The 24,624-nt window shown below is 39.6% G+C and overlaps 1 protein-coding gene and 1 non-coding gene across 3 annotated transcripts; both read right to left on the bottom strand.

Moving 5' to 3' along the window:
- Nucleotides 1–5,995: 5,995 nt before the first annotated feature.
- On the bottom strand, nt 5,996–6,069 carry trnai-aau (transfer RNA isoleucine (anticodon AAU)). Its single transcript has one exon. It is a non-coding gene; the product is annotated as a tRNA-Ile (tRNA).
- Nucleotides 6,070–7,830: 1,761 nt separating this feature from the next.
- On the bottom strand, nt 7,831–17,603 carry cops8 (COP9 signalosome subunit 8). Of its 2 annotated transcripts, XM_071472560.1 has the most exons (7): nt 17,449–17,603; nt 16,682–16,752; nt 15,748–15,796; nt 14,615–14,747; nt 9,540–9,647; nt 9,293–9,355; nt 7,831–8,401 (listed from the first exon to the last, which is right to left on the bottom strand). In XM_071472560.1, the coding sequence occupies exons 1-7, from the start codon at nt 17,518–17,520 to the stop codon at nt 8,322–8,324; spliced, it is 576 nt and encodes a 191-aa protein (XP_071328661.1). In that variant the 5' UTR covers nt 17,521–17,603; the 3' UTR covers nt 7,831–8,321. The 2 variants fall into 2 exon arrangements, with proteins under 2 accessions (XP_071328661.1, XP_071328662.1); XM_071472561.1 differs by lacking the exons at nt 7,831–8,401; nt 9,293–9,355; nt 9,540–9,647 and adding an exon at nt 11,924–13,133 and having other exon boundaries at nt 17,449–17,602.
- Nucleotides 17,604–24,624: the final 7,021 nt, after the last annotated feature.

Raw genomic sequence — 24,624 nt, 5'->3', positions numbered from 1 at the left:
ACCACACCTGAATGCCATATGAGTATGCTTCAGAGCAGTGATGGAAGAAGCTTCCCTCAGGGTCCTGAGGAAGAAGAGCCACTGCTGTACCTTCTCCGGTTGTGTTGACAGTTCATGTGAGGTCCTGGGAGGTGTGTGTGTCTAGGAATTTGGTGCTGATCACTCTCTCTCCACCTTGTCTCCTCCTCATGTGTAGTGGACCATGTTCCTCTCCCTGTTTCCTGAAGTTGATGATCAGCTCCTTTGTTTCAGATGTGTTGAGCTCCAAGTTGCTGATGGAGCACCATTCCCATCCCTACAGGCTGATCCTTCATCATTGATCTATCAGCCCCACCCCAGTAGTATCATCTGCGGACTTTATAATGCTATTTGTGCTGTGGGATGTGCAGCCGTGTGTATATAGTGGATAAGGAGAGGACTCACAAGCAGCCTTGTGGGGCTCCCACACTGTCAGGGTGGGAGAGTGATGTGTCCTCAGACTGACAGTTTGTTAAAAAGTCTTTTATCCACCTGCATGTATTCTGGCTGACACCCAGCTCAAGCAGTTTGCTCACCATTCTGCTGGGGATGATCATGTGACTGTGGAGCGGAAGTCTGTGAAGAACATCCTCACGTATGTTTCCGAGTGTTAATGGCGTCTTCTGTTGACCTGTTGGCTCTATAGGCACATTGGTGTTCATCCAGAGTAGGTGGAAGTGAAGATTAAACAGAAAGTGTAGCTGAGGCTCAGGGGAACGTCATTAGTTTTAAGTATGATGTGAAAATTAAAAGATCACGAAAGTAATTCAAGTGGTAAATTCATCCAAATCATCATTGATTAATTCATTGATGACCAGTGTGAGTTGATCTTACAGGTTAAAGAAAAGGAAATTAATGTCTGCACTAAATTTCATGGCAATCCATCCAGCTGCTGTTGAGATATCACAGTCTGCAGCAAAGTAGTGGAGCGAGCGACTGACAGTCATTTACATCCACACAGCCACGTAGCTACCATGGCTAAAAGAGGTTCAGTCATTTCCTTAAACAACTGGACAACCATTACTCAAACTAGAGTAAACAGTGCTTTTGTTGGAGACTATTTTCTGCTGCGGATTGATTCACATTTGGTGCTCTAGTGAATATTTCTGGCAAAGCAACAGTGTGTGTGGGACTGAGTCAAAATAAATTACGGTATGTGTTCATGGTAATGAAGGAAAATGTCTGACTGTGTTTAAGTGATGTGTTTCTAATAGCTTTTGGAAACAATGGAGCTTTATGGCAGGAATCAGATATATCAGGTTTACACACACACACACACACACACACACACACACACACACACACACACACTATAGCCTTCTTGTTTGTAGAATCATTTCACTTTGTTTTGTTTTTTTTCACATGGTCTGTTGACAAAAGGACAAATATAGAATATTATTCCATTCTATAATCCTTTACGAAAAGCATAAAACAAAGTTTTCAATTTGAGGAAACACGGCCTTTAACAAAAGTCACACTAACGACTGAGATCAACAGTTGTTGATGAAGAGTAATGGCCATATTGCAGCTGGCTGAGGCTGACATACTGCAGGAGTTGTCTCTATTTAACCATGTTGCTCCCACATCCTAATACCTTCCAAAAGATATTATGTAACTCTGAAGGAGTCTTAATTTGAAAAATGTTTTTGGCATAAATGAGGATTTATCTTTAACTTTGTTTTTTTTCCAAACAAGAGTGGACTTAAAGGTTGTATGAAATGAAAACACGCTTCTGTGTGTCCTAACTCTGCCCTTCCAGTGATCTCCATTCATTTTCCTCACTTAATTTCCTCTGCAATTACACAAAGTCTAAAGGTGACGTCCCCCAGGAGCAGGATGTGAATGAAGGTCACATAGTGGGTTTATAAAAGATCTATTCAGTCGTGGCTGTAAGCCGGACCCCTAAAGCCAAGTCAAGTCCTGCTGGATATCTCCACTTTTAATAGCGGATTAGGAAATCTCCTGGATGAGAGATGTGAGGATCTGGGAACTCTTACCAAGGTCACATGGCCTGGAAAACAGCTGCGTAAAAAAACTGCAACTAATTCTCCGTTCGTGAGAATTAATTCTTCACGTTCTGTTGGTTCTCATGAGCTCATTTGGAGATGCATACACGGGACTTATGGAGTCCTCTGGTGTGTTTCTTTGTCTGTATAGATGAAAAATGTTAAACCAGTGGAAACATCAGTTGTGTTTAGATGTGGTTTGTAATGACACAAACTGTAGTGTATGTTTAAAAGCTGCAATATTTGCAAAATTTCAAACAGATCATTTAAATGTAACCATGCAGAAATCTCTAAAAATCCCTTAACCTCAAGGCTACACTGTTGGAAAATTCACTTTTAATGCAGCTATATTCCGTTTCTGGTCTCTGTCTTTTGTCTTTCATCTTTCCAGCAGATATTTATCCACTTGGCCCTCACAACACTTCCTTCACTCCCCTTTTCCTCACTCTTCCTCCCACCACTTCTCTTGCTTTGGCTCCCACTGGCCCCTCACACCATCTCTCCTCTCCTCCTCCTCCTCCTCCTCCTCCTCTCTGATCCCCCCTCTTCTCCCTCTTTTTCTCATCTCCGTCCTCCCATCAGTCTCCCACATCCTCTTGGAGTCTTCTCTTGGTCTCATGCTCATGACTCATCGTCCCACATGGAAACATTTTCTCTGTAAATGTGAGCAAACTTTTACTGCTGTTAATGAAAATTTAAACAACCCACCCCCTCCACAAGTTGAAGCAAAGGGAAAATGTGAAAGAGGGAAAATCTGCTTTTTTTCTCCTCTTATCCAAATATTGCTACTTTTGATGAAAGCCTTATAAACTTGTCTATAATGCATTTCAGTTTTTGGGTACAGCTAAAAATATGTGTCATGTCAGACAACTGTGTGCTCTTTGTCAGTGAAGACTGCCCCCTACTGGCCCACCCCCTCTCTTGTGTAACCTCTTCCCCATCCACATTGTTCCCTGTCAGGTTAAACCTCTCAGCTCCCATGACACAGCTCAGCAGATCATCTCCACCTGATTTCAATATTGCCAGAGCTGCTGAGCTGTGCCATACAAATATGTGACAGCATTTCCAGATTCAAACAGCACAAACAACATTTAAAAAAACTTTCTCTTTTCCACTAAATTACAAGCTAATAGAGTATGGATATATAATGTATACTGGTTTACCATGAAACTGTGTTTCCAAATACAGCTGCACTGATTTGACCTCTCCCAAATGAATAGACAAGTGTATAAATGAAATAACATTACAGTTTTATGTTATGTGATTTGATGCATTGTTAGAAACAAAGACCTGAGTTTTAAGAATAGTTGACACAAACTGTTCATTTGAAAAACAGCAAGTGCAACAAATACAAAAACCAAAAGGAAAAGTTTTTGTACTGGTGTCAAAAAAAGACACAATGCATCTGATGATGTATATGTATTCTGATGCACTGTGACATTCACACACCTACAAACTCTCTTTGTGTCCATGGGGGGGTGAGAATGAGACTGTGAGCGATTTAGTGTGAGAGAAATACAGTTCGAGAATGTATGTTAATGTTTGTACAGGATCTAAAGCTACAGTTTAACTGTACACTTTATTTTATAGTATAGTTACTTGTTACTTTTCAGTTTCAGATTTTATGGAATAAATAAATAAATAAAAATGTATGTAAGTGTATAAAATGCATCAAGCTGTGGGAGATTAAACCTGTAGTCAGTGTCTGGGGCCTGTTGTCAGATATCTTCATTTCAAGGTTTGGTTTGAGGCACAAAGATTACAGAAAAGTACAAAATAATGAGTGCACATTTGTGCAGCAGAATTTAGTTTTTTCTCCCTCCTCTCCCATCAATCATATTTTTCCTGTGGCCCCGTCGAGAAGCCTCAGCCCTAGGTTGGGAACCACTGGACCAAACTACCTCTAAAGTAGTTAAAAACTAACTACACCTCAACCTGCTTACACATTAATGCATCAGTATTGACAGTCTAATAATGTCACTGGAGAGCCTCTGTAACATCATGTCACTGGCATGTTCTGTGCTCAGGCAGAGGACACCTCTGACCCCTGGAAAAAATGACCTCACCAAAAAGAACCTCCGGCTGTAAGTGAACATCTGGGCAAAAGACACTGACTCAGTCAAAATCCCATGAGTTTCCTTTTTTTTTTTTTTTTTTTTTTTTTACCATAACACTGAAAAAGAAACAAAAATATGAAAGAGGCCGAGTGGTTCCGTTAAGATTTCCTCTCCTTCTCTGTTTCTTATGTTTCTACAATCTGCTCTCTGTCTCTGTAAACAAAAATAAGAGCGTTGTACAGATAATAGAAACAATGATCTCAGCCACTTCAAGGGAAACAGGTTGTACTTAAACATCTGCATGACAAAGACTTCTGCAATGTAAACTATTTGTATATGAATGATTAAAAACCCAACAAAGAAAAAGCTGATCCTGTGTTGACAACTAACAGCTGTAATTTATTACACAACCACGGTAATGAACAGTGCAGCCTAGCATCGGTATTTCATGCTACAAACAGCAGTTACCAGTGAGACTTGTTTACACAGTTAATGTTACTGTTTTTAGAGATGAACTCTGCAAGAGGTCATGACCTTTAACCTTTACTGAAGCATGTTGCTACTGCTGCTTGTGTCTGTGGGGCACTTTACTCCAAGGTCAGTCAAACAGAACTGATCACCATTAAAAGAAATGTTCTAGCTCCTTACTGGCCTTCTTCATTGAACCAACATGTGACTGTTAAACCTCGCTGCTGGATGCCCAGCAGTAAAAATCCAACACGCCTATTCTAGAAACACAGAATGACCTTATGTCCTCACTTCAAAGCGTCGTCCCAGCTGCTTCTCAGCATTGACACCGACATATTTTATGTATAATATGAATCTGTAAAACTGAGTTAGTTATTTGCACGCATCAAATTACCCAACATGAATGGTCTGAAAGGGTTTCACAGAGCACCAAAGCTGCACTGTAAAGACTGATTTAGTATCCACATGCAGGATACAAACTCAGGCTTTTCAACTTAACTCATTGTCCTCACTGATTCTCACAAACACGTCCAGAGACTTGTGCTGCACAAAGCTTCTTCCATGTCTGTGCGAAACCTGCCAGTGCACATAGATTTACAGCAAGTTATTATTCACAGCATTCAGTGCTGAGGAATGCTTTCCTCCAAAGCACTTTACTATGTGGCTCTAAGTCTGCCATGCACAGACAGACACACACACACACACACACACACTCACTGGAGGTGGAGCTTCTCTGCAAGGGACTGGCTAGCCATCAAAAGCAACTAGGTTTCGCTTATGGAGAACAAAAAGTTATGTATCCATCATACACACTGACAAAGTTTATAACACCTCCACTTTTCCAGTTTTTAGTAAATCTAAGCGGTTCAGGTCCACAGCATAACCTGAAAGAGTACAGAGTTAAACTGCTCGGGGTTACAAAAGTAGAAAAGTTTGGGTTTTAATAATCTAACAAATGTGGTGGAGTAAAAAGTACAATATTTCCCTCCTAAATAGGGTAAAGTATAAAGTAAAACTAGAAATAAAATAAAATGATAAAATAGAAATACTAATGTAAAGTACAAGCGCTTCAAAATTGTACTCAACTGTACTAATTGAGTAAATGTACTTAGTCTAATCCCTTTTAAGTTGTTGAAAAAGTTGTGAAATTACTGTAATGCAATACTAAGTAATGAACATATACAGACACAGCAAGACTAAACTGAATACATGAAGGTTTGTACAGATAAGTTAAAGACATTTGCTACTATTAACATTTATTTATTAGTTTAATCATATATTTTTTATGTACTAAATAATGTGCTGTATATCCTTGTATTTGTTAATGAACGCGTATTTATTTACATCCTTATCACTTCTATCATCGGAGTGTTTGTTGAGTGTTTGTTTATAGATAAATAGGTTCTGTTGTAGAAAGACAACCCAGTGATTGCAATAATATTGACATGGCCCGTACGGGGATCGAACCCGCGACCTTGGCGTTATTAGCACCACGCTCTAACCAACTGAGCTAACCGGCCATGCGGGCCTGTAACACGTACGTAAAAGAGACAGTGTAAAACACTATATTCGACTATTTTCGACTATGTTCGGGTCATAATTTGGTTCTTCTGGTGTCGTTTGATACTGCGCTTGCGCACTGGTATCTATTTCCAAACCGGCTGGCGGACAGAAGGTCTAGTCCAGGCAGGTGTATTTCTGCACCGAGGCGCGGTGCGTTTGCGCCAACGAGGAGGGGCGGGGGTCGGGCTTGTCACGGCCGGGCTGAGTGACTGCTGAGCTGTCAGAGCTGCTTCAACACATGTCCGGGCACAGGCCCCGGTCAACACGTGTCTGTGTACACACACACTGTGACATTTCCTTATACAGCTAAGAAACAAACTAAACCGCTAAGATGCAATCAATCACCAATAATCAATATATTTTTAAAGGTAAAACAAAGCAATGCAAAAATATGTGCATCTGAATATAGGAAGATGTTGCCTACATTGTCACTAAAAACGGCTTAACATGGGGAGGAAGGCAGCACAGAGCAAATGTAAAGAGACTCATATGAAGTCATTTTTCATGTTGTCATGGTCGGAGAGAAACACACCATGTCATGAAGTGAATTAGTTTCCGTCCACAACAAACATGCAAAGAATGGCCCTCAAGCACATTATTTCACACTGAATTACATCAAATGTTACTCTCTTTTTCATGTCAAGCTGCATTTGATGATCAAATAATTTATTCAAATTCATATTCAAAACAGACACAGATGGGATTAACAGAAAAAAAAAAAATCACAATACTTTTATTTTGTAGGATTAATGAACAGATGGCAGCCAGATATAAGTTTACAAAGTAAAATGCCCATGAATTTTCAGTGATGTTAGTTCAAACTAATGACGGAGTTAGAGAGCATTAATCGTAATGGTACGAATATACAACAATGACTTTTACTATTACTTTGAAGAGGTGGTGAAAGGAGCTTTTTGAAATCTTCACACCCACAGTGAAGTTAGCATGTTACTGTAATGCAACGTGTTTGGTGCAGTCATGCAACAGACAATGAAACCTTGTGGACTTAGAGGTTAATGTTTGGCTGTTTAAACTCCATGTCATCTTGAGGAATACATGTGGATGAAACAAAACGGCTTTGAATGTGATTATTTGCACACAGCCTGTATTCAGAAACAAGCAGTCAGGACTTATGTAACTTTGTGATGTCACAACAAAGCAGTCACCACCCTCAGCCATGCCTCAAGCCCCGCCCACCTGGACCATCCAACCTTGCAGGATTTGGTTTCTCTGAGTGTTTACCTGAAATCTGCTGTATTTTTAGTGGACCACACAGAAAACAGTCAGAGCCTCTCTGCTGATTGGCTGATTGACCTGTTGTCACTAGAGCTCCAGAGAGAAGCCTGAGAGAGGAGATGTAAAACTACACTGAGACAGTTTTTGGTTCTTAAAACCACAAATATATCCTCATATAGATATCAACACTTTATTAAAACACTCAAAAGTGTAACATTTGGGATCTTTAAGTTACCTGCTGATCTAATGTGGCTGTAACATAGCAGAATTATACTGTGCTGTGCTTATTATTATTATTCCCCATGTATGTCATTTGTTAATGCCAGACTGCAGAATAAGGAAAGCTTGTTTTCATGAGACAAAGGTGAAACTGGAAAGCCCCAAAGCCCAAATGTGTTTAAATATTCGACATCCTTGACTGAGCCCAGGCTGCTCTGTAAAGCAGCACCAACTTTGAATAAATGAAATAAAAGAATACTAAATTAGAAACAGCAAAAAATATTTATTCACCAGTCAAAACATAAACTTCAAAGTATGAGGTCTGAGGACTGCACTCCACACGTGATGCATGCATACTGAGACTTCTGTTACCTGATGACGTTTGTTTCAAGGCAACCTTTAAGTGCTTAAACAGAATGTGATGTACTGTGCATTGTGTGAGGAGGGGTTTGTTAGGTTAGCAGTAAAAACATTCTTACTGTGATGTGAAGCACTTCCTAATATCTACTTTGAAATCAGACCCAAATTTACACATCAGGAGCATTTCAAAGAGAACAAAAAATATAAATACAACATTGTGGTCTGAAAAGTGGGCAGAGTTTCAGGTTATGAATCAACAGTTGTGTTTTTTTTACAACTTTTATCAGAGAGTGGGACACTGCAGGAAGTAGGAAGGAGGAAGAGTCTATCCAAACTTGTATTCTTCCTCAGTACCAAGCAGGCGAAAAAGGGTGCCAGTGGTCGTGGTGGGTTATCAGTTCTCGAGGAAAGCCACGTAGTCAGTGAGTCTGGCCAACTGCTGCTCATTGGGAACCAATGAGACTGGGGGAGGATCTGTTGAGTGAGAGGAGAGGAGAGAAACACGGAGGAGGAGAAGTTGAGTCAGACCGGGGATTCCTCATTGTGCCAAGAGCTATCGATCTTCTTACATCTCTCCAGTTTTAACCCTACAGCCCACGTGTTGTAGCTCACAGAGACTCCGCAGGGCATAGATTTCTGGTTCATCTGGACATGAGCTCACCACCTCCCCCAGCCCGTCTAACAACACCACCAACAGAGTCTCCGATGTGACCATGAAACATACAACCTGGAGATCATTACATTTAACATTCATCACAACCAGGACTATTTCCTGTGAAATCCACTCTACAACCAAAATCACCAAGTGCTATTAAGCTCCAGTGGCAATGTGGAGGGGGAAAAATCCAGACATGGGGATTAACGGTGAGTGGGCTGGCGTTTTTTTGGGCTGGACATGTGCACAGCAGATGCTTCAGCGTCTGATCATTATAGAGGGGAAGACAGACCGCAGCCTCCTCCTCGTCTGCATAAATCAATAGGTTTCTCTTACAATCAATCTGTGACCTTCTCACTTGAGGACACACGATGACCTGATAAATATCCAGACAGAATACGGGAACGCAGGTGAAGAAAGGGAAGGGACTGGAGCAGGGGAGAATGGAAACATGGACACTATACAAAGGAGATTTAGCAAATCTAAAACCTAAGCAGATTCTAGGAAAACAAAAATGTCATCAATCTTTCTATTGAAAATGCCTCTTAAATCCCTGGTCTCAACATTTTTATGTGTGTTTAATAAAATGTAGGAGGAAGAGTAGCAGGAAAGTGGGTGCAGCATTATTCATGAGGAGAAAACAGCAGTTTGGATAACAGAGCAGTGGGCTGATGATTGACATAATTTAAAAGAGCAATACTGCCACCTACCTGGCTTTTTGGGCATCACCATCCTGGTGGCGGGGTCCGCCTGCCAGCCTTGGCTCACCACACCTTTGGACAAAAACAGAAGTGGGTAAGGAGAAGAAAATACTCATCAGCAAATGTGTAAAGTGTTATGAAATGGAAATTAACTGGATTATACCCCTGTAGAAATGCTTTATTAATACAGCTTTAAACACAATAGCCATAATGATAAAACACTTCCTGTGAGGAGGCTGTGGAAATGCAATCTTACCCTTTACTGCCTCCTCCACAGAGTAGCCAACAAAGGCAGCGAAATCTTCTGCCGTGATGGAAGTGTAGGCCTGGGCCACTAGACTATAAGCCCTTTGCCGTGTGCTCTCTGTGAAAGATACATGAACCATAGAGACATTAGTATCACACAGGTACACCGAGCGCATATGTGCTGAAACTGTGCTCTGGCTCTGCACACAGTACACAGCAACTTACTGTGAACTTACAGACTTAATGTTATGTCATTTTAACATGGTATTTAAGAGTCTTGTTTCTTGTAAACAAAGCTGCTAATTAGCAACAGCACTGCGTGTAGCCATTTATCAAGAGTGACAGGTGTTTGAAGCCAGGGGCCTTACTCTGCTATGATCATTAGCAATCACAGGTGTGTATGTTTTGGCAAAATGTCGAGTAAATGCTGAAGGCCTGAGTGGAACACTTTTCATTCATGTTATTTCTGTTCTTGCAGATTTTCCATCCCAAGGTCTGGATATGGTAATTCTGTGAGTTTGAGTTAATAAAGTTTCTTTTCCTGATCCCAAATAAGCATGTGGTCATGCACAGCTTCGACTCTAACTGGAGTAGGCCTGTGATCTAAAATAAAATAAAACTAGTCTAAACAAAGCTCTTGTATACCTTAATTACTTTTAGGATCTGAGTTTGTTTTAAATGAGATGGTGCATTTGTTGTCATGGAACCTTTGATTTGATGAATTTAAGTTTTCCATAATCAAAAATACTTTACAATAGATGTTGCTAAATGAAGCATTAGGACGTTATCTGTGCTCACTCTCTACACAGCACTGAGGTCTTTATCAGCGGGTGCTGGCTTTGGCCTCCCAACTATCCCAGCTGCCCTATTTTTTCCAGCCTGACTTTGACATGGTGCTGTCACTTGTGGAGATAAAGGTATGAGTGACAGGGCCTCACAACAGGATGGAACAACACACACCAGCATGTATTTGCTTCTGTGTTTTATAGCCTAGCAACAGTTTATGTGTATCAACAGTCAGCTCCCAGTCTGCTGCAGCAGTAACAATAACAAGTGGGATGGATGAGAAGAGACAGCTGTGAGGGGAAGGCTGGAGATTTGTCAGGAGCACTTTCCCATTCTTCTGTCCAAGGGGCTTCCTGTTCTCCCTGGTATTCAACTTCTCTGAAAAGAGGAAGAAATGCTGAAAATATCAACTTGGAAAGTGCGTTGAAGCAGCGGTTAAAGTTCAGTTGTCTTTGAAGTTACTTATTTTTATTTTGTTATGGTCTTTAATCAAAGTTATGCTTGTAGACGCCTTCTTTAGATGCCATGATAATTAAAACAGACCATTTTACTGGTGTGGTTGAAGAGAAATGTGGATGAAATACTGTTGTTTTGTCACTGTGCTGTCTCAGTGCTGATGGATGAGTAAAAGTAAGTGATTGTTTATCTTCTCTACTCAGCATAAAACTCCCATGTGTTAAAAGTTAACAATGAATCACACATCATTAAACAGCTTCTTGTGTTGGATCAGCTGTCTTCCACCTGACTGGCTGCGTATTACAAAAGAAATGAGGACTCTGAACAAATGTTCGCCACACAGCCAAGCAGGTCACCTCACAGGGTTTTTTGTAACCCAGTCCCCCAGGCAGACATGTATTTTTACCATGGCCTCTTGACTGTTAGGAGATGACTCCTATGACAACTGGACCAGCCTTTCTTTAGTATGCCCTTCTGGCACTTTGGAGTTGGGTTGGAGTTGCTGAGCAAGACGTCCATGAGTGGGAGGATGGGAGTTTTATGGAGGAGAAACAGGACCTGGTCTCTCCTTCCCTGACAGTCTATTCCAGGGCCACTATCATTTCTCAGCCTCTCACCTCTTAAAAATAGCCCCCACTTTTCACCAGCAAAGGCAAAGCAGGCAGGACATGGCAAGGGCTTTTATTTTTAAATACAGTCTATTGCCAAGTAAGAGCAGCAACAGACTGGACAACATTTTGATGGAAGCACTCCAAGGACAATCTATCTGACCAAAATAATACTGGGTCTTTATATGTTTCTTCCTTTATATGTTCCCTTAATTTAAATGTCATGTTTTAGTTTAAGCCTAGCAATAAATAAAATAGATGCTTAACTTTCATGCAGTTTTATTCCATGTTCAATTAAAGACAGGTTTGGTAATCACAGGTAGATCACTATTCAACACAAACTGAGACAAAATGAGAAAAACTACTAAAAAGACTATTTTCATAAGCTACAAGTGAGGAAAATGATGTGCAAGCCATCTTCAGACTTTCTGTACATTTACATTTGTCTACCCTATTCTTCCATAATTGGTTTAGAAGTACAAAAGTATAAAAAGAAATTAAGAAAAGGTACGAATACGACACTGAAATTAAATATTGCACTGAAAATAAGGGCAAGCCATTTCAGCCCACATCCTCTGTAGCCTCTCCATCAAATGCAGTCCCTGCCATAAACACTTGATTCAAAAAATCCTTCAAAAGCACAAATTACAGTATTTCCTACAAGTCCTTAAACACTTTAAATATGAATTATTCCTCTTCCTCTTCCTCTTCCTCCTCTTCTTCCTCTTCCTCTGCGTCTTCAAATTCTTCATCATCACACACCCCGAAATCCATTTTTCCTAGGACCGCTTCAACATGCTCTGTTGACAAAGTGAAGTGGTCCATCTTCTCGAAGCCTGGCTCTGGCCTTTCTTCTCCCAGTGAACCTTTAGCTGCATCTTTGGTCTTCGAGATGAGGCCCTTGGAGGTTAGCAGAAACTCAGCGGCGCCACTCTGCTCCAGTGCTCTCACAGCCGAATCTGTGAGCTCTGAACTGGCCTGCAGTCGTTCACCGTAACGTTGAGCCAGTGCTCGCAGAGCTGCCACCTTTTCGTCTTGCTCTTTACCAATCTGCTCTAGTAGAGTGGTCTTGCGATCTTCAAGGACGGCGTACAACAGGTCAAAGCGTTCAGCTAGCCCTTGTTTAGCGCGCTGAGCATTCTCCTGCACAGCACGACAGGCATCTTCCATCTGGTTGAGCAGAGCCTGCAGGCGCCCGTTGCTGGCCACCAGGGTATCAATAGCATTACTCAGCTCACCTTTCTGGGACTGGTAAACGCTTGCTAAGGGTGACACCTCACAGTCTTTATGTTGACCAAACACTTTACACAGGGAGCAGGTGGGTGTTTGGCAGGTTATGCAATAGATGTTGATTTTCTCATCTTCATGTTCTTGGCACATTGGTTCATTGGATTCTTTAGGCTTCAGGGTGGTTTCTGTACTTCCACTGCCTTCTTGCTGCTGCTTATAGAGGTCGATAATATTTTCTACCAAAAGGTTGCGTTGGAGCCCATGCACACCGTGGCGGTCCAGCACGACCTCAAACCGACAAGTAGGACATCTGAAGACACCACCAGAAAAGCGGTATGGGTTGCGGGAGTCATAGAGGTCACTAGCACAACTACGGCACAAGTTGTGTTGGCAGGGCAGAATGACCACAGGTTTGGTGAACATGTCCAGGCAGATAGGGCAGCTCAGCTGCTTCTCAAGGCTGTCCATGGGGCTGGGGGGCCGCACCATAGTTCCTGTCCTCTGGACGTCCATTGTAGAAAAGTCTCAGCTAGAGCTACAGCTAGACCAGTAAGTTTTCTAATTTCCCAAAAGAGAAAACTAATACTTCCACTTTCTCTCTGTTGGTTTCAAAAAGTTGAGGGTGGACTCTACCAGCTTCTCCCTCGTGTGAGCTGTTACTTGTGAAATGCTGTTCTGGTTGAGAGCTAGCAGCTCTGTCCTTTATACCAGCCCCTCACAGCTGGTGACACTCGATCCTTTTACCCAACCAGAGCAACATTCCTGCCTGCTTGCTGGCCAGGGATCTTTTCACAGAAGTGGCCCCCTCCTACCCGGTGCAGCATGTGTCACATGCTCCAGTGGCCACTGTGTCCCCTCTGACAGTGACAGAGGTGGTGGACTGAGCAGAGACAAACAGGGTCCATGTGAGCGGCACAGAGGCCCCCACCTGAGAAAGAGAGAGCTCGATCTAAGTGGTAAACAAATCAGTGTCAACATCTTGTGACTAAGTTGTTGTTACCACTTCTGTAGTTTAATTTGTTGTCATTTACCAAGTTTGACCTTTATATAACCTCTTTGACCAAACACAGTAAACACAGTAATGTTGACAAGGAGATTTTCATATATTCATGATATTAGAGTCTAAAGTTGAATCAAGTTATGACATTAATTGACAGATAATTGACAATTTTGATGATTAATTCCATCTTCATTGAATCATTGATTACATAAAGTTTCTTTCTCTGAGAAAAAAAAAATCAGCCATTTGCTGGTAAATGTTTTTCAACCTCTGAGATTTGACTCCAGTAATTAGTGAAACCAATTTGGTGTTTTAGTTCTGATTTTAGAGATTTCTTTCCAGTTGCTTGTGAGACACTTGTTATTTAGATAACTGCAAAATGTTACTTTACACAAGTGATATGAAGATGATGGTCTTTACTTAGTCACTAATACTAATACTAATACTAATTTATGTGCTACTGAGAACTTTATTACTAAATAATTTCTTTGATTTCTTGATTTTAAAATGTAAATTATGTGAATATAGAATCAAAAATTCAGAATTCAGACAAATGCACCCAGCGTCCAAGTGTCTCATGACATACTGTGCGTCAGCATCCATGGCAGATCAAAACAAAGTACTGTAAACAGGAGGAAGAAGCTATTCTTGCACTCTTGCACAAGGGAACCATCACATGGTACAAATGCCCCAACATTTGTGAGCATGAGGGCAATAATACCAAACACTGTTGTTTCTCAGGGAGAGAAACAACAGTGTAAAAAGACAAAGTGTAAAAAAAAGACACAACAAAAATATTATGAGATTCAGTTACATTATGAGAAAGTATTGGTGTAAGTATGTGAGCGTGTGAAAGGATTAACTAATTCACTGTTTACTGTTTCACTGCACTTTCTCCCGAACCCAATGTGTAAAGCTTATAAATATTTGTATTATAAATCTGAAAAGCTTTATGAGATGTTAAAATGATGTGAGTGAAAGGTCAGATGTGATTTCTGCTGTTACCTCGAAGGGCCTCCATGACTGGAAGGATATTCTCTGTCCACTGGTAAGCTGCGATGGCTGTGTAGATCCCTGGAAAGTCTCGCTGCCAAATGCGCTGGCCAACAGCCCAAATAGCTGTTAATTCCGGGTTTGCCTGTATAGAACAAGTGAAGAAGCATTTCAAAATCTATCAGTATGCTACACTTGACAAGGCAGTGGTTTTCATACTACTGTACTGTACAGCAGTCGCACCCAAATACTTAAGACAGTTCATCACAGTGGTTCCATGTTTTAACTGTCCTGTCCATTCCGAGGTTATTGAGACAAGATGAGGCTATTTCTTATTCAACCTGGGAACCTTAGACTTTAGCTGAACATGTGACAAAAAGTAGTTATAACAATGGTCAGTTTTTATTTCTACATTTGACTGTCATGAGACAAAACTAAAGCATCTCTGCTTGCCTCAGCAGACACAGGCTACATGTGTAACAGTGCTGTTAAGATTTCCTATTGTTATGAATTACCAGCATCTATGAAATTATACAGCTCAAGGCAACAAATGCTGATGTTTATAATAACCAGTGACTATTAATCCAATGTTGTTTCTGTTGTTGTTTCTGAAATTGGCAGAGTTGGTTGTGGAGAGGTAAAAAAATCCTGAGCATTTAGTATTAAATATGGTGTGTTCAACTTGATGTCAGATTCCTCTGCATTATTTAGACTTTGTTAGATATATCACAGTAAAACAAACAACAACAACAACAACAACAAAACAAAAAACAAAAAAGATTCCAAGTTGTAATTAGCAGTAATGAAATTCTTGGATTCAGAACCCCCTCAAATGATGCACAGTAAAAAACAAATATTGCACATAAAAAACGCTTAACACTTATGTTAAAAGTAAAAATATAGAATAACACAGTATAGAATGTAAAATATGTAGAGAATTTACAGTACTAATAAATACAGAATTTAGAATTTACAGTATTGACAGTAATTACATAATACATGTTGATGTTAACAATATAAATTGGGAAATATGGTAACTTCCATATAATAAAAAACAGCATGAGCAGGGTAGAGCAGGTATCATAATGAAATGGGTTTCAGCAGTACTTCCTTATCAGTGTCTACATGTGTTTTAAGATGCTTACCGATTTTATTGCTTGAGGAATCCTCTTCCATAGATACCTGGCATTATTCCTGTTGGATGCACATCAACACACAGAATAAAGTCAATACAAAGAATAAAGTTGCAGGTGTAGGCAGCTATAGAAGACAGGGTTAGTGGTGAACAGAACAGACTTAAGCTACCTACTGTGGTTTGTTATACACATATACATTATCAAACCCAAAGTATTATTACAAATTCAATCAACTTTTGCTCTGCACATACTCAAGTTATTTTTCTTGCGACTCCACTAAGCAATGTCATTTCACTTCTTGGTTTTGTGTGGAATTTGATGTTATGATGTTGAAAATATATAATAGAGAGCCTGAGTGTGTACTTAAGGCCCTACACCTCATATACAAAGCCATTTACACTGCTAACTCTGACTAATTCTATACCTCCAAGAGCTCTTAGACCTTCTACTGCTGGTTTGTAGGAGGTGCCCTGCAGCAGATGTAAGGAAATAGGGGATGCAGCCTTTGTCAATTATGTGCCAAATTTATAGAGCATAGAGCATAGTACATATGTACATATATATATATATATCAGACTAAGCATTTTTAAAAGAAATCTTAAAATATTATCTCATCTTAGCCTTTAACTAGCTCTGACATTTTTTATGTTCATTTTGTCTTTTCATCTGATGCATTTGGTGCATGTAATGCCTTTGAAAAGCACTTTGTGCTGCATTTCTTGTATGAAATAAGGTTAATTATTATTACATTATTATTTTATGCTTTGTATAAGCCATGCGCTACAACATTTGCCACTAAGTCACAACATCTGTCTTCTGCATCTAACAAAATCCTACTTGTTTGCCAAGTTATTTCTATTTTAATGACACTTTTCATATAACCATATATTACCATATATATAACCGTATAGACAGCTATTTAAGACAGACAGAGAGGACTTACATGTCATTATGAAGTAGATAGAGTGCCAGCAACTGAGCATAGACTTGAGGTGTTGCAATGCCCCCTGGAGCCTGTTAAAAATAAATGCAAGTGTGACATTAAAGGGTGAAGCTAAAGTAAGCAGAATATCTAGAATAAATAAATAAAAACCGCAGTGTGCACTTTAAGGATAACTCGTTATTATACATTAGCTACGGTAGCGACAGAGTGCAGCCGTGTCAGCACTGCCCAGCGTTAGTTTTGTTTTTATGCTCCTTAGCTTCTGCTAACGTTATAACACCGGTCCCTTATTACACCGGTCACTTATTACTGTATTTATAACAGTGCACTGCCAGTACTGAGGCTACCTGGTGCCACGTAGTTACCCCTGCGATATCCTTTAAACGACGAGAGCCTGAATGAAAAAATACTGTCGTGTTACCTGTAGCTGTGTTTACCAACATTAACGAAGGAATCTCGCTATCTAGCTAGCTGGCTCCCCACACATGCTAATAACACACAGCAACGACATCTAACGATTCCGTGTAATTCAAGATAAAGTTTGTTGGCATTGTTCGCATGGCACAGGTTCATTTACGAGCTAATTTATGGCGGAAATTAATTCAATAGTGTGTGGAAGTAAAATTAGCTTTAAGCTGGCTAGCTTCTTAGCTATAACGTTAGCTTAAACTGGTCATGACCTAACTGTCAGAAACTACAGAGCCAGAAAGCCGGTGAGGCAACATTCAGTGCTGGCACAAAAATATGAATCTCGTTTCAGTTCTTACCTCGAGTTCTTGAGCTTCACACTGCTCTAATAATTTATCAAAATTTTCCTCCATAATCACAGCAGTAGGCATGATGATGCCTAGCTGTTGCACCGGAATCTTCTTCTTCTGTGTAATTGTAGTAGATTCGCATCACGTCAGAGAGGCTGCTGCCCTCCGCTGGATGAAGCACAGAGTGCAGACTCAAGGACACACTGAGGGCGAGCTGTTGCAGTAAGGCTACAGGGGAAAGGTCACACATGGGATACTTGAAAGAGCACCTCTAATAGAGAGGTGACAGTTTTTATTAATTTGAGAATTTGAGAAGCAAAGACAAGGGCCACCGTGTTGCCAGAAGGATGGAAAGACATGAGGTATAAAGAATACAAATATGCCCTAAAGGACATTAGTTCTGTTTCAAAAACAAACTCCTGAACTACAATGTTTTCACGGCCTTATGTAAAAAATGAGCTGTGCATTGTCAATTTCATCATTTTCTTTTTACAAAGTAGTTTGAACGACTTTTTCTGAGCTCTGATTGACCAAACTAGATTTCTGACTTGGTTAGATTCAGCTTTTTCCAGAGTGAAGTAATTGGTAGCTTGCAAAACTGTGCTTTCGAAGTAGCTTCCTCAACACTGCAGATCTCCAGAAGATCCTGGCAGCTGTAGCTGAGTTTGTGCATAAAAGATGATCTCTTTCACAGGTCAGCAAGAGGCTGCTGCATGTGTATGTGCAATATAACCCATCAAACTAACAGCACCAAACTCTTTCCAACCAGTTAATGTATTGACCTGTGTTTAAAACTGGGGTAAACTAAAAAGAGGGTTACCACCAGTGCTCTGTATTATAGAACACCATGGTGATGCTCCAAAAAAGTCAAATATATTCTAACATTGTATTGGTAAGAGCCATTATGGAAAACTGAACAATTATGTAAATGAGTGTATGAGAGGGGGGGGGGGGGGGGGGGTGATTCTGGCTGAAATCCTTAAAATGGAACACCCAGGGTCATTGTTAAAGGTCCCATATTATATAAGGTGAAATGTCCATGTCTGTCGTTATTTTGATTGTCTAGGTTCTATATTAATACTGTGAAAGTATCAAATAAAGATGGTATGAATGGGATTCAAGTTCATATGCAATTAACAGACAAAGGTTGGGTTCATGTTCAAGTGTGAAGAACAATAAAGTTCCTGTTCAACTCTTTCCCAACCTGTTAGTTTAGGTTTATTATTTGTACCAATTTCTACCAAGGGTTTTAGAAACAGTTTTTTTTCTCCTTTAGCTGGTTGTTTTTTTTTCTTTTAAAAATTACAGGAGCAGTTTTGAAGAATTCAGTCTGGTCTTATTGGATTCCACAGCACTGACAGACTGACTTTTCTCCTTTTCACTAATGATCCTGTACTGTCAGCCGGTGCTGGGGATTGCTGTATTTTAATCCTGTTTGAGCCACCTTCTTTGATATTGTTGACTACATATATTTTTCTACTGTCAAAAATGACTTGGCACCACAGGCAGAACCCTAATATTCTTCCACTAGTCTAATGTTTTTAGATTTTTTATTTTTTCAAAATGAAGAATACATCTGCATTGTTAGTTCATATTGCCTTCTGCTGTTGGTCTAGACCTCTCTCGTTTTATTTAATTGTTTTCACTCTATAATTGTATATATGGAAGTTTTATTTTGCTCTTTTTCAAACCTTGTAGTCTGCTGCAGCCTGACTTCAAAAGTCTCCTTCAAAACAATATTGCACCAGCTGTTTGAAACTTGCAGATGTTTTCTGTCTCTTTTATGATGCTTAGATTGAAATTCTTTTGCAATCCAGTTTCCCCCAGGTGACAACCAGTATATATTGATGTCAGTCAGTCATTTTTGTGCTTCACAATCTAGTTTTGATCATCAACATTAACAATGAAAATATGGTGCAATAAGTCTCCAGTGGGAAAAAATGTGAAAATATGCAAGTTAACAAAATAAGAGAATGGTCATGTTTTCATATTTTGGGGGCATTTCAAGGACTTCTCATCCATGTTAAAGTTAAGAATTAAAGTTAATAAAACTAATATGAACTAATAAAATGAACTAAACTAAACTAATAAACAAAACTGCAAATTTCCAGCAGAATTTCAGTGATTAATTCTATCTTTCTAGGATATCTTTTATTGTAAGACTGATTTGAGTACAACTCACATCTTGGACAAAAATGTCTGCCAAATGAGTAAATGTGAATGTAAGTGTAAATCTTGGTTTACTAAGAGTTTTAAGTTGTATTCTTCAACATACAAAAGGTGGGATACATTGAAGTCTGTAAGAACCAGATGTGTGCCTTTAGGCATGGTGGTCAGGTGGTAAGATTTTGAATATGTGAAAAGGTTCAGTCTCAATCCCTGCTGTGAAAAACAACCATGGGCTCTAAAATCATAAAACTGCTGGATTTAGGTTTAAAGGCATCTTCATATAAAGTATCTGTGTTCTTGTGAACCCAGGATTGTGCAATAAATCCTTTTGTGTGCTTTTAGTATGATGCGTTCGTTCAGTCACGATCGAGCACACAACTTGAAAATGTGCATAAACCTGGCATCTCATGCATGCACATGTTCTGTCATAGATCCTCACTACAGAGGGATGAATTCCTTTATGAATGAAACTGCAGAGCTTGTGATTCTGCAGTGACTGAAGTCACCACTCGTCAGCAGCATTGCTCAGGCACCGCAGTGCTCAGAAATTACTGTGTGTCAGAGAAATGAAACTATTGGTGTGTAAACTCTGAAAATATATTTAAAATGTATTTGTGAACCTTATGGACCTGCTCACTGTCCAGGCTTAAAAGGTTTCTGTTGCCATTTCCTTTTATAAAATCAAATTTGTGGTTATCCATTCATATTTTAAAAAATAAAAATATTTATCATAGCAGAGCATTTTTACTGAGTTGAAAACTCGTCTGGAGGAACTTTAATACACAATGTGAAAAGATTAATAACATGTTATTTTCTCTGTGCTCTCTTTTCACATCATCATTTTGACAATATGTTTTAATGATTAGAAAATTGCAGCTCATTATTGTGCCTCCTCTTTTTTCTTGGCCTGGTGTTTCTAACTTGAGACAGAACACAACAAGGACACATTTTCACCCTTTCACGTTTTCCCCTCAGTATTGTGTCATCATTGATGTCCATCCACTGACTTTTCGATCAAATACGTGTGGAAGCTTATGTTTGGATTGTTAACAGATATATGGATTTGTGCTGAACTGTTTTGGGTCTACTTCTGCCCCCTTTAATGCATTCAGCTGTTAACACGGCCACCGCTGTATAAATCATTCACTCTTGATTGTTGCTCCCTGAGAGAAGAAACCTGCTCCATGTTTAGACAAAGTGAGACATTTGTTTGTGTAAAGATCAGGTCAAGCAGTGTGTTTGTCATTTTGCATCCACAGCTGAGGTCATCTCAGCCTTACATGTAGTACTGTAACCGGTGCTCCCTGTAGATGGTTTCAGGCTTTCACTCCATCTGTTCCTCTGTTCAGTGTTTTGCTGTTTTCTGCCTGGTGGGTTTGCAGAGTTAAAGAATAAAGAGAAACAACAGAGATGGGAGGGAGGGTAAATGAAAGCAGACAAATAGGCGAGACAAGACTAACTTCCCATAAAAGTTAGTGCAGGCAGCGTATTATGACCTATAGCTTTGATTTATTGTTAAGTGATGTCTAGTGGTCGAGAGAGATAAAATCAGTCTCAGCAAATGCCCCACATGGACATATACACAGTTATCAGTTTATTAGGTACGCCTATCTGAAAGTAATGTGGTCTAATACAGAGTGTTTATTCAACTGTATGATCATATTTGTGCTGTTGGACTGTACTGCATTGTTGGACTGGACAAAATAATAGAAACACCTTTCCATATAACACAATACAATTCAACAGCACTACAAACAAATGTTGAGCTATTGTTGGTACATTATTGAAAAGGTTGATCTGCTGGTGGTGCAAAGTCAGAGGTTATTAGGATTCATCTTCTGGGCACCATGATTGCCACTACCAAATTTATGATTTGTTAGAAAATGTACAAATTTGGATGTTCGTCATTCAAGAATTCAACGGCCACTTCCATATCACAAAAGCCTTAACAAAATAAACCAAGCCTCGACCCTAACCTGCAGATGTGGGCAGTGTCTCAGCTAAACTGGGTTGGAGAAACAATACAAGACAACCAACCACACCAGTCAGTGATGCTTGGTGTGGACAGACGTGACACTGACTGAACCAGAGAGGGCAGAGAAACACTGGCTTAAAGGCTGGTGTTAAGTTACTCTACAAGTCGGCTTTAAAAAGAAGAAGTTTATCTTTATTTTTCCTTCATCTTTGCTCAGTAACTGAGGAGGATTTCCATGGGACTGTCATGAATTAGATTCAACAAGAACTTCAGCACAACCACAAATCATAACTCAATTTGGCACCATCCCAAACCTCTTTGATCCTCCAGTTTGTTATGTTCCCTCGCCAAGAACAGCGCAGTTCATCACCATTCAAGCTCTTTCAACGAGGTGCATCTCACAGATGGTAGGCGGGTGAATGTCAAGATCTTTCTGATACTCTCATAAGAGACGGAAAGATGCAATATTTACGATTTCATTGTGTGTGTGTGTATTTGTGTGTGAATGATGTGATGAAATATGTTTGATGTGTCTATAATTGCCCCTTGAACTGCTCTTTGAATTGCTTCCATTTTTTAATGTATGCATTTAGATAAACACACCTACACACATGCAAAACATCTGAATAATTCACAGTCAAGCACTTCACACTGCTCAGTTCACAGCTAAATTACCTACCTCCTCAACACAGTTATGTTCCTGGGATTTAGTGGAATTTGTTGAAATGAAAACAGATTATTTTGCTGTGTATTTCTGTTTTAAATCACTATATGAAGGGTTGTTATGTCTTGATTTTCCCTCAAGCATCTGAAAATCTTTGGCAGTTGAGTAAGTGTGTTGGTGTAGTGCAATTTATTTTAAAGGTCCCATATTGTATAAAAGTAGATGTCTTTGTGTTTTCTGATTATCAGAGCCTCAGTCCACAGAGAAATGCACACAGCCTGTATTCAGAAACTGAGCCTTAAAATGAGCCGTCAGGACTTCTGGAACTTTGTGATGTCACAACAAAGCAGTCACCGCCCTCAGCCATGCCCCAAGACCCACCATCCAACCTTGCAGGATTTGGTTTGTCTGAGTGATAACCTGAAATCTGCTATATTTTTACTGGATCACTCAGAAAACAGTCAGCCAATCAGATGAGAGGCTCAGAGCCTCTCTTCTGATTGGCTGACTGACCTGATGTCACTAGATCTCCAAAGCGCAGCCTGAGAGAGAAGATGTAAAACTACACTGAGATGTTTTTGTTCTTAAAATTTACAAATAAATCTTCTTATGCATAATAAGACTTCAGATGAAACACTGGAGAAATGTAACAATAGGGACCTTTAAAGGAATTTATAGTTTGTTTTAGTAACTTAATTTATAGTAATTTGTACAAGAGATTGCATGTTTTTCATGTCAAAGGTTGCAGTATACATTTGGGATTATTTTACACATCCATAAGAAAAAGCTCAAAACCAATGAGCTACTCTGTCTCAGGCCAATCTGTTCCTACTGAAGACATAACGCTTTAAAATGGGTCATAAATATATAGTTTCATTTTGTAAAAAGGTTGAGATTTCCTAAAACAGCAGTTTTTAGCAAAGCTTCCTCAAACAAAAGGGAGTACTGCATTTATTGGGGACTATTTTCAGATGTGGATTATTACACGTTTGGTGCTGTAGTGAGTATTTACAGTAGTGGACGGTGCACGTGGGACTGACTCAGAATAGTTTCATTTCTTATGCTTTTGGAAATTCCTTTTGTGTCTGTGACAGACAGATACATCAACAAAGGACATTACAATTAAACAAATATTATACAAATAAGCTTCACTGTGAGCTCATTATAATGAGGGAACATGTAACTTACTACAACATATTTACTTCTTCTGCTTCTAATAGTTTTTGGACAACAATTGAAACATAGAGGAATAAGATATATCAGTATTTTCATGGGATTTATTGAAAGTAAGATAAATATAGACTATGATCAGCTCTATCCTGAAGGCTAGATGTGTTACAAAGCTGAACATGAGCATCCAGCAGAGATATCTCTGAGGAGAAGTGATGCACATGCAAAGCACCACACTCAGCAGCCTGCTGGGCTTCCTCTTAGGCCTCGGTTATACTTGCTTGTGAACATTGCCAGCTGGATGTGTAGCTGTTTTCATTGATACTCTGCTTGGAGGATGTTTTGCACACATGCGCAGTAGATCGTCATCTATATATTCCATGCTACAAATCAAATTAAAATGGCAAAATCCATGCAAGGAGAAGAGGAGCTGCTTTTTCTGCTGTATTTATTCTTTTAAAGATGAATTGTAGAGGTGAAGGTAGCATCAGACCTCCTCACACAAACTCAGAATCCATGTTTGTTTTCCAGCTCATGTGCGGTTGGTAGCGTGTGGACATTACAAATTAGTGGGTACACAAATATCCTTGTGTACACCCTCAGAAGACCCCTGCATACTCACAGATGCAGAGAATATAACATTGGCGTTACACCAGCCTCGAGATCTTCAGCCAACAAAGATGACAGTGAGGAATACCTCTTCCACAATGCTTGCAGATGAAGACTGATGCGGTTTTTACGAGTTTTCTGTGCCCTTGTACAACCCTTGGATTTGTTCCTGTGAATACTGTTCACAAATCTCTATTGAGTTCTCTAGTTGTTTTCACTTGTGATACATTTTTATAGACCCTGACATTTAAATACATATGCAATCAACTTTTTACATTAGATTCTTTGCACATTCTTCACATCTCATTTATTTGCCTCACTGTTTTCCTTACTTTTGTTCTGCTTGTGTCCAGACATACTAAAATACGTTTATTATGTTTTTGACTTTCACTTTTTTGAGTCCAGTCCGAGACTTGTCTGATTCAGCAGGACACTCTCTCAGCTGTTACAGTTTATTACAGTATATACATTATATCTTTTTTCTACGTGATGCTGGGCCAACTTCCACAGGATTCATGGTTGTTATCTTTTATCTTATTTTGTTTGCATTAATTTCAAACTTACCGTCAAACAACGCTAGAAAAACCAATATGATTCA

This window comes from Trachinotus anak, unplaced genomic scaffold (assembly GCF_046630095.1).
Source record: "Trachinotus anak isolate AG129_WGS33_773 ecotype Australia unplaced genomic scaffold, CSIRO_AGI_Tana_v1 ptg000039l, whole genome shotgun sequence".
NCBI lineage: Eukaryota > Metazoa > Chordata > Actinopteri > Carangiformes > Carangidae > Trachinotus > Trachinotus anak.
The sequence above is the reverse complement of the archived record's forward strand: the minus strand, read 5'-3'. Positions and strand labels throughout refer to the sequence as shown.

Excerpts from the sequence above, each read along its gene's own strand:
- cops8 (XM_071472561.1), bottom strand. The coding sequence starts at position 17,520 with ATGCCTACTGCTGTGATTATGGAGGAAAATTTTGATAAATTATTAGAG. Across the intron at positions 14,748-15,747 it reads TTCCTCAAGCAATAAAATCG|GCAAACCCGGAATTAACAGC; the intron begins GTAAGCATCTTA and ends TGTTCTATACAG. Across the intron at positions 13,134-14,614 it reads AGTCATGGAGGCCCTTCGAG|ACTTTTCTACAATGGACGTC; the intron begins GTAACAGCAGAA and ends GCTCTAGCTGAG.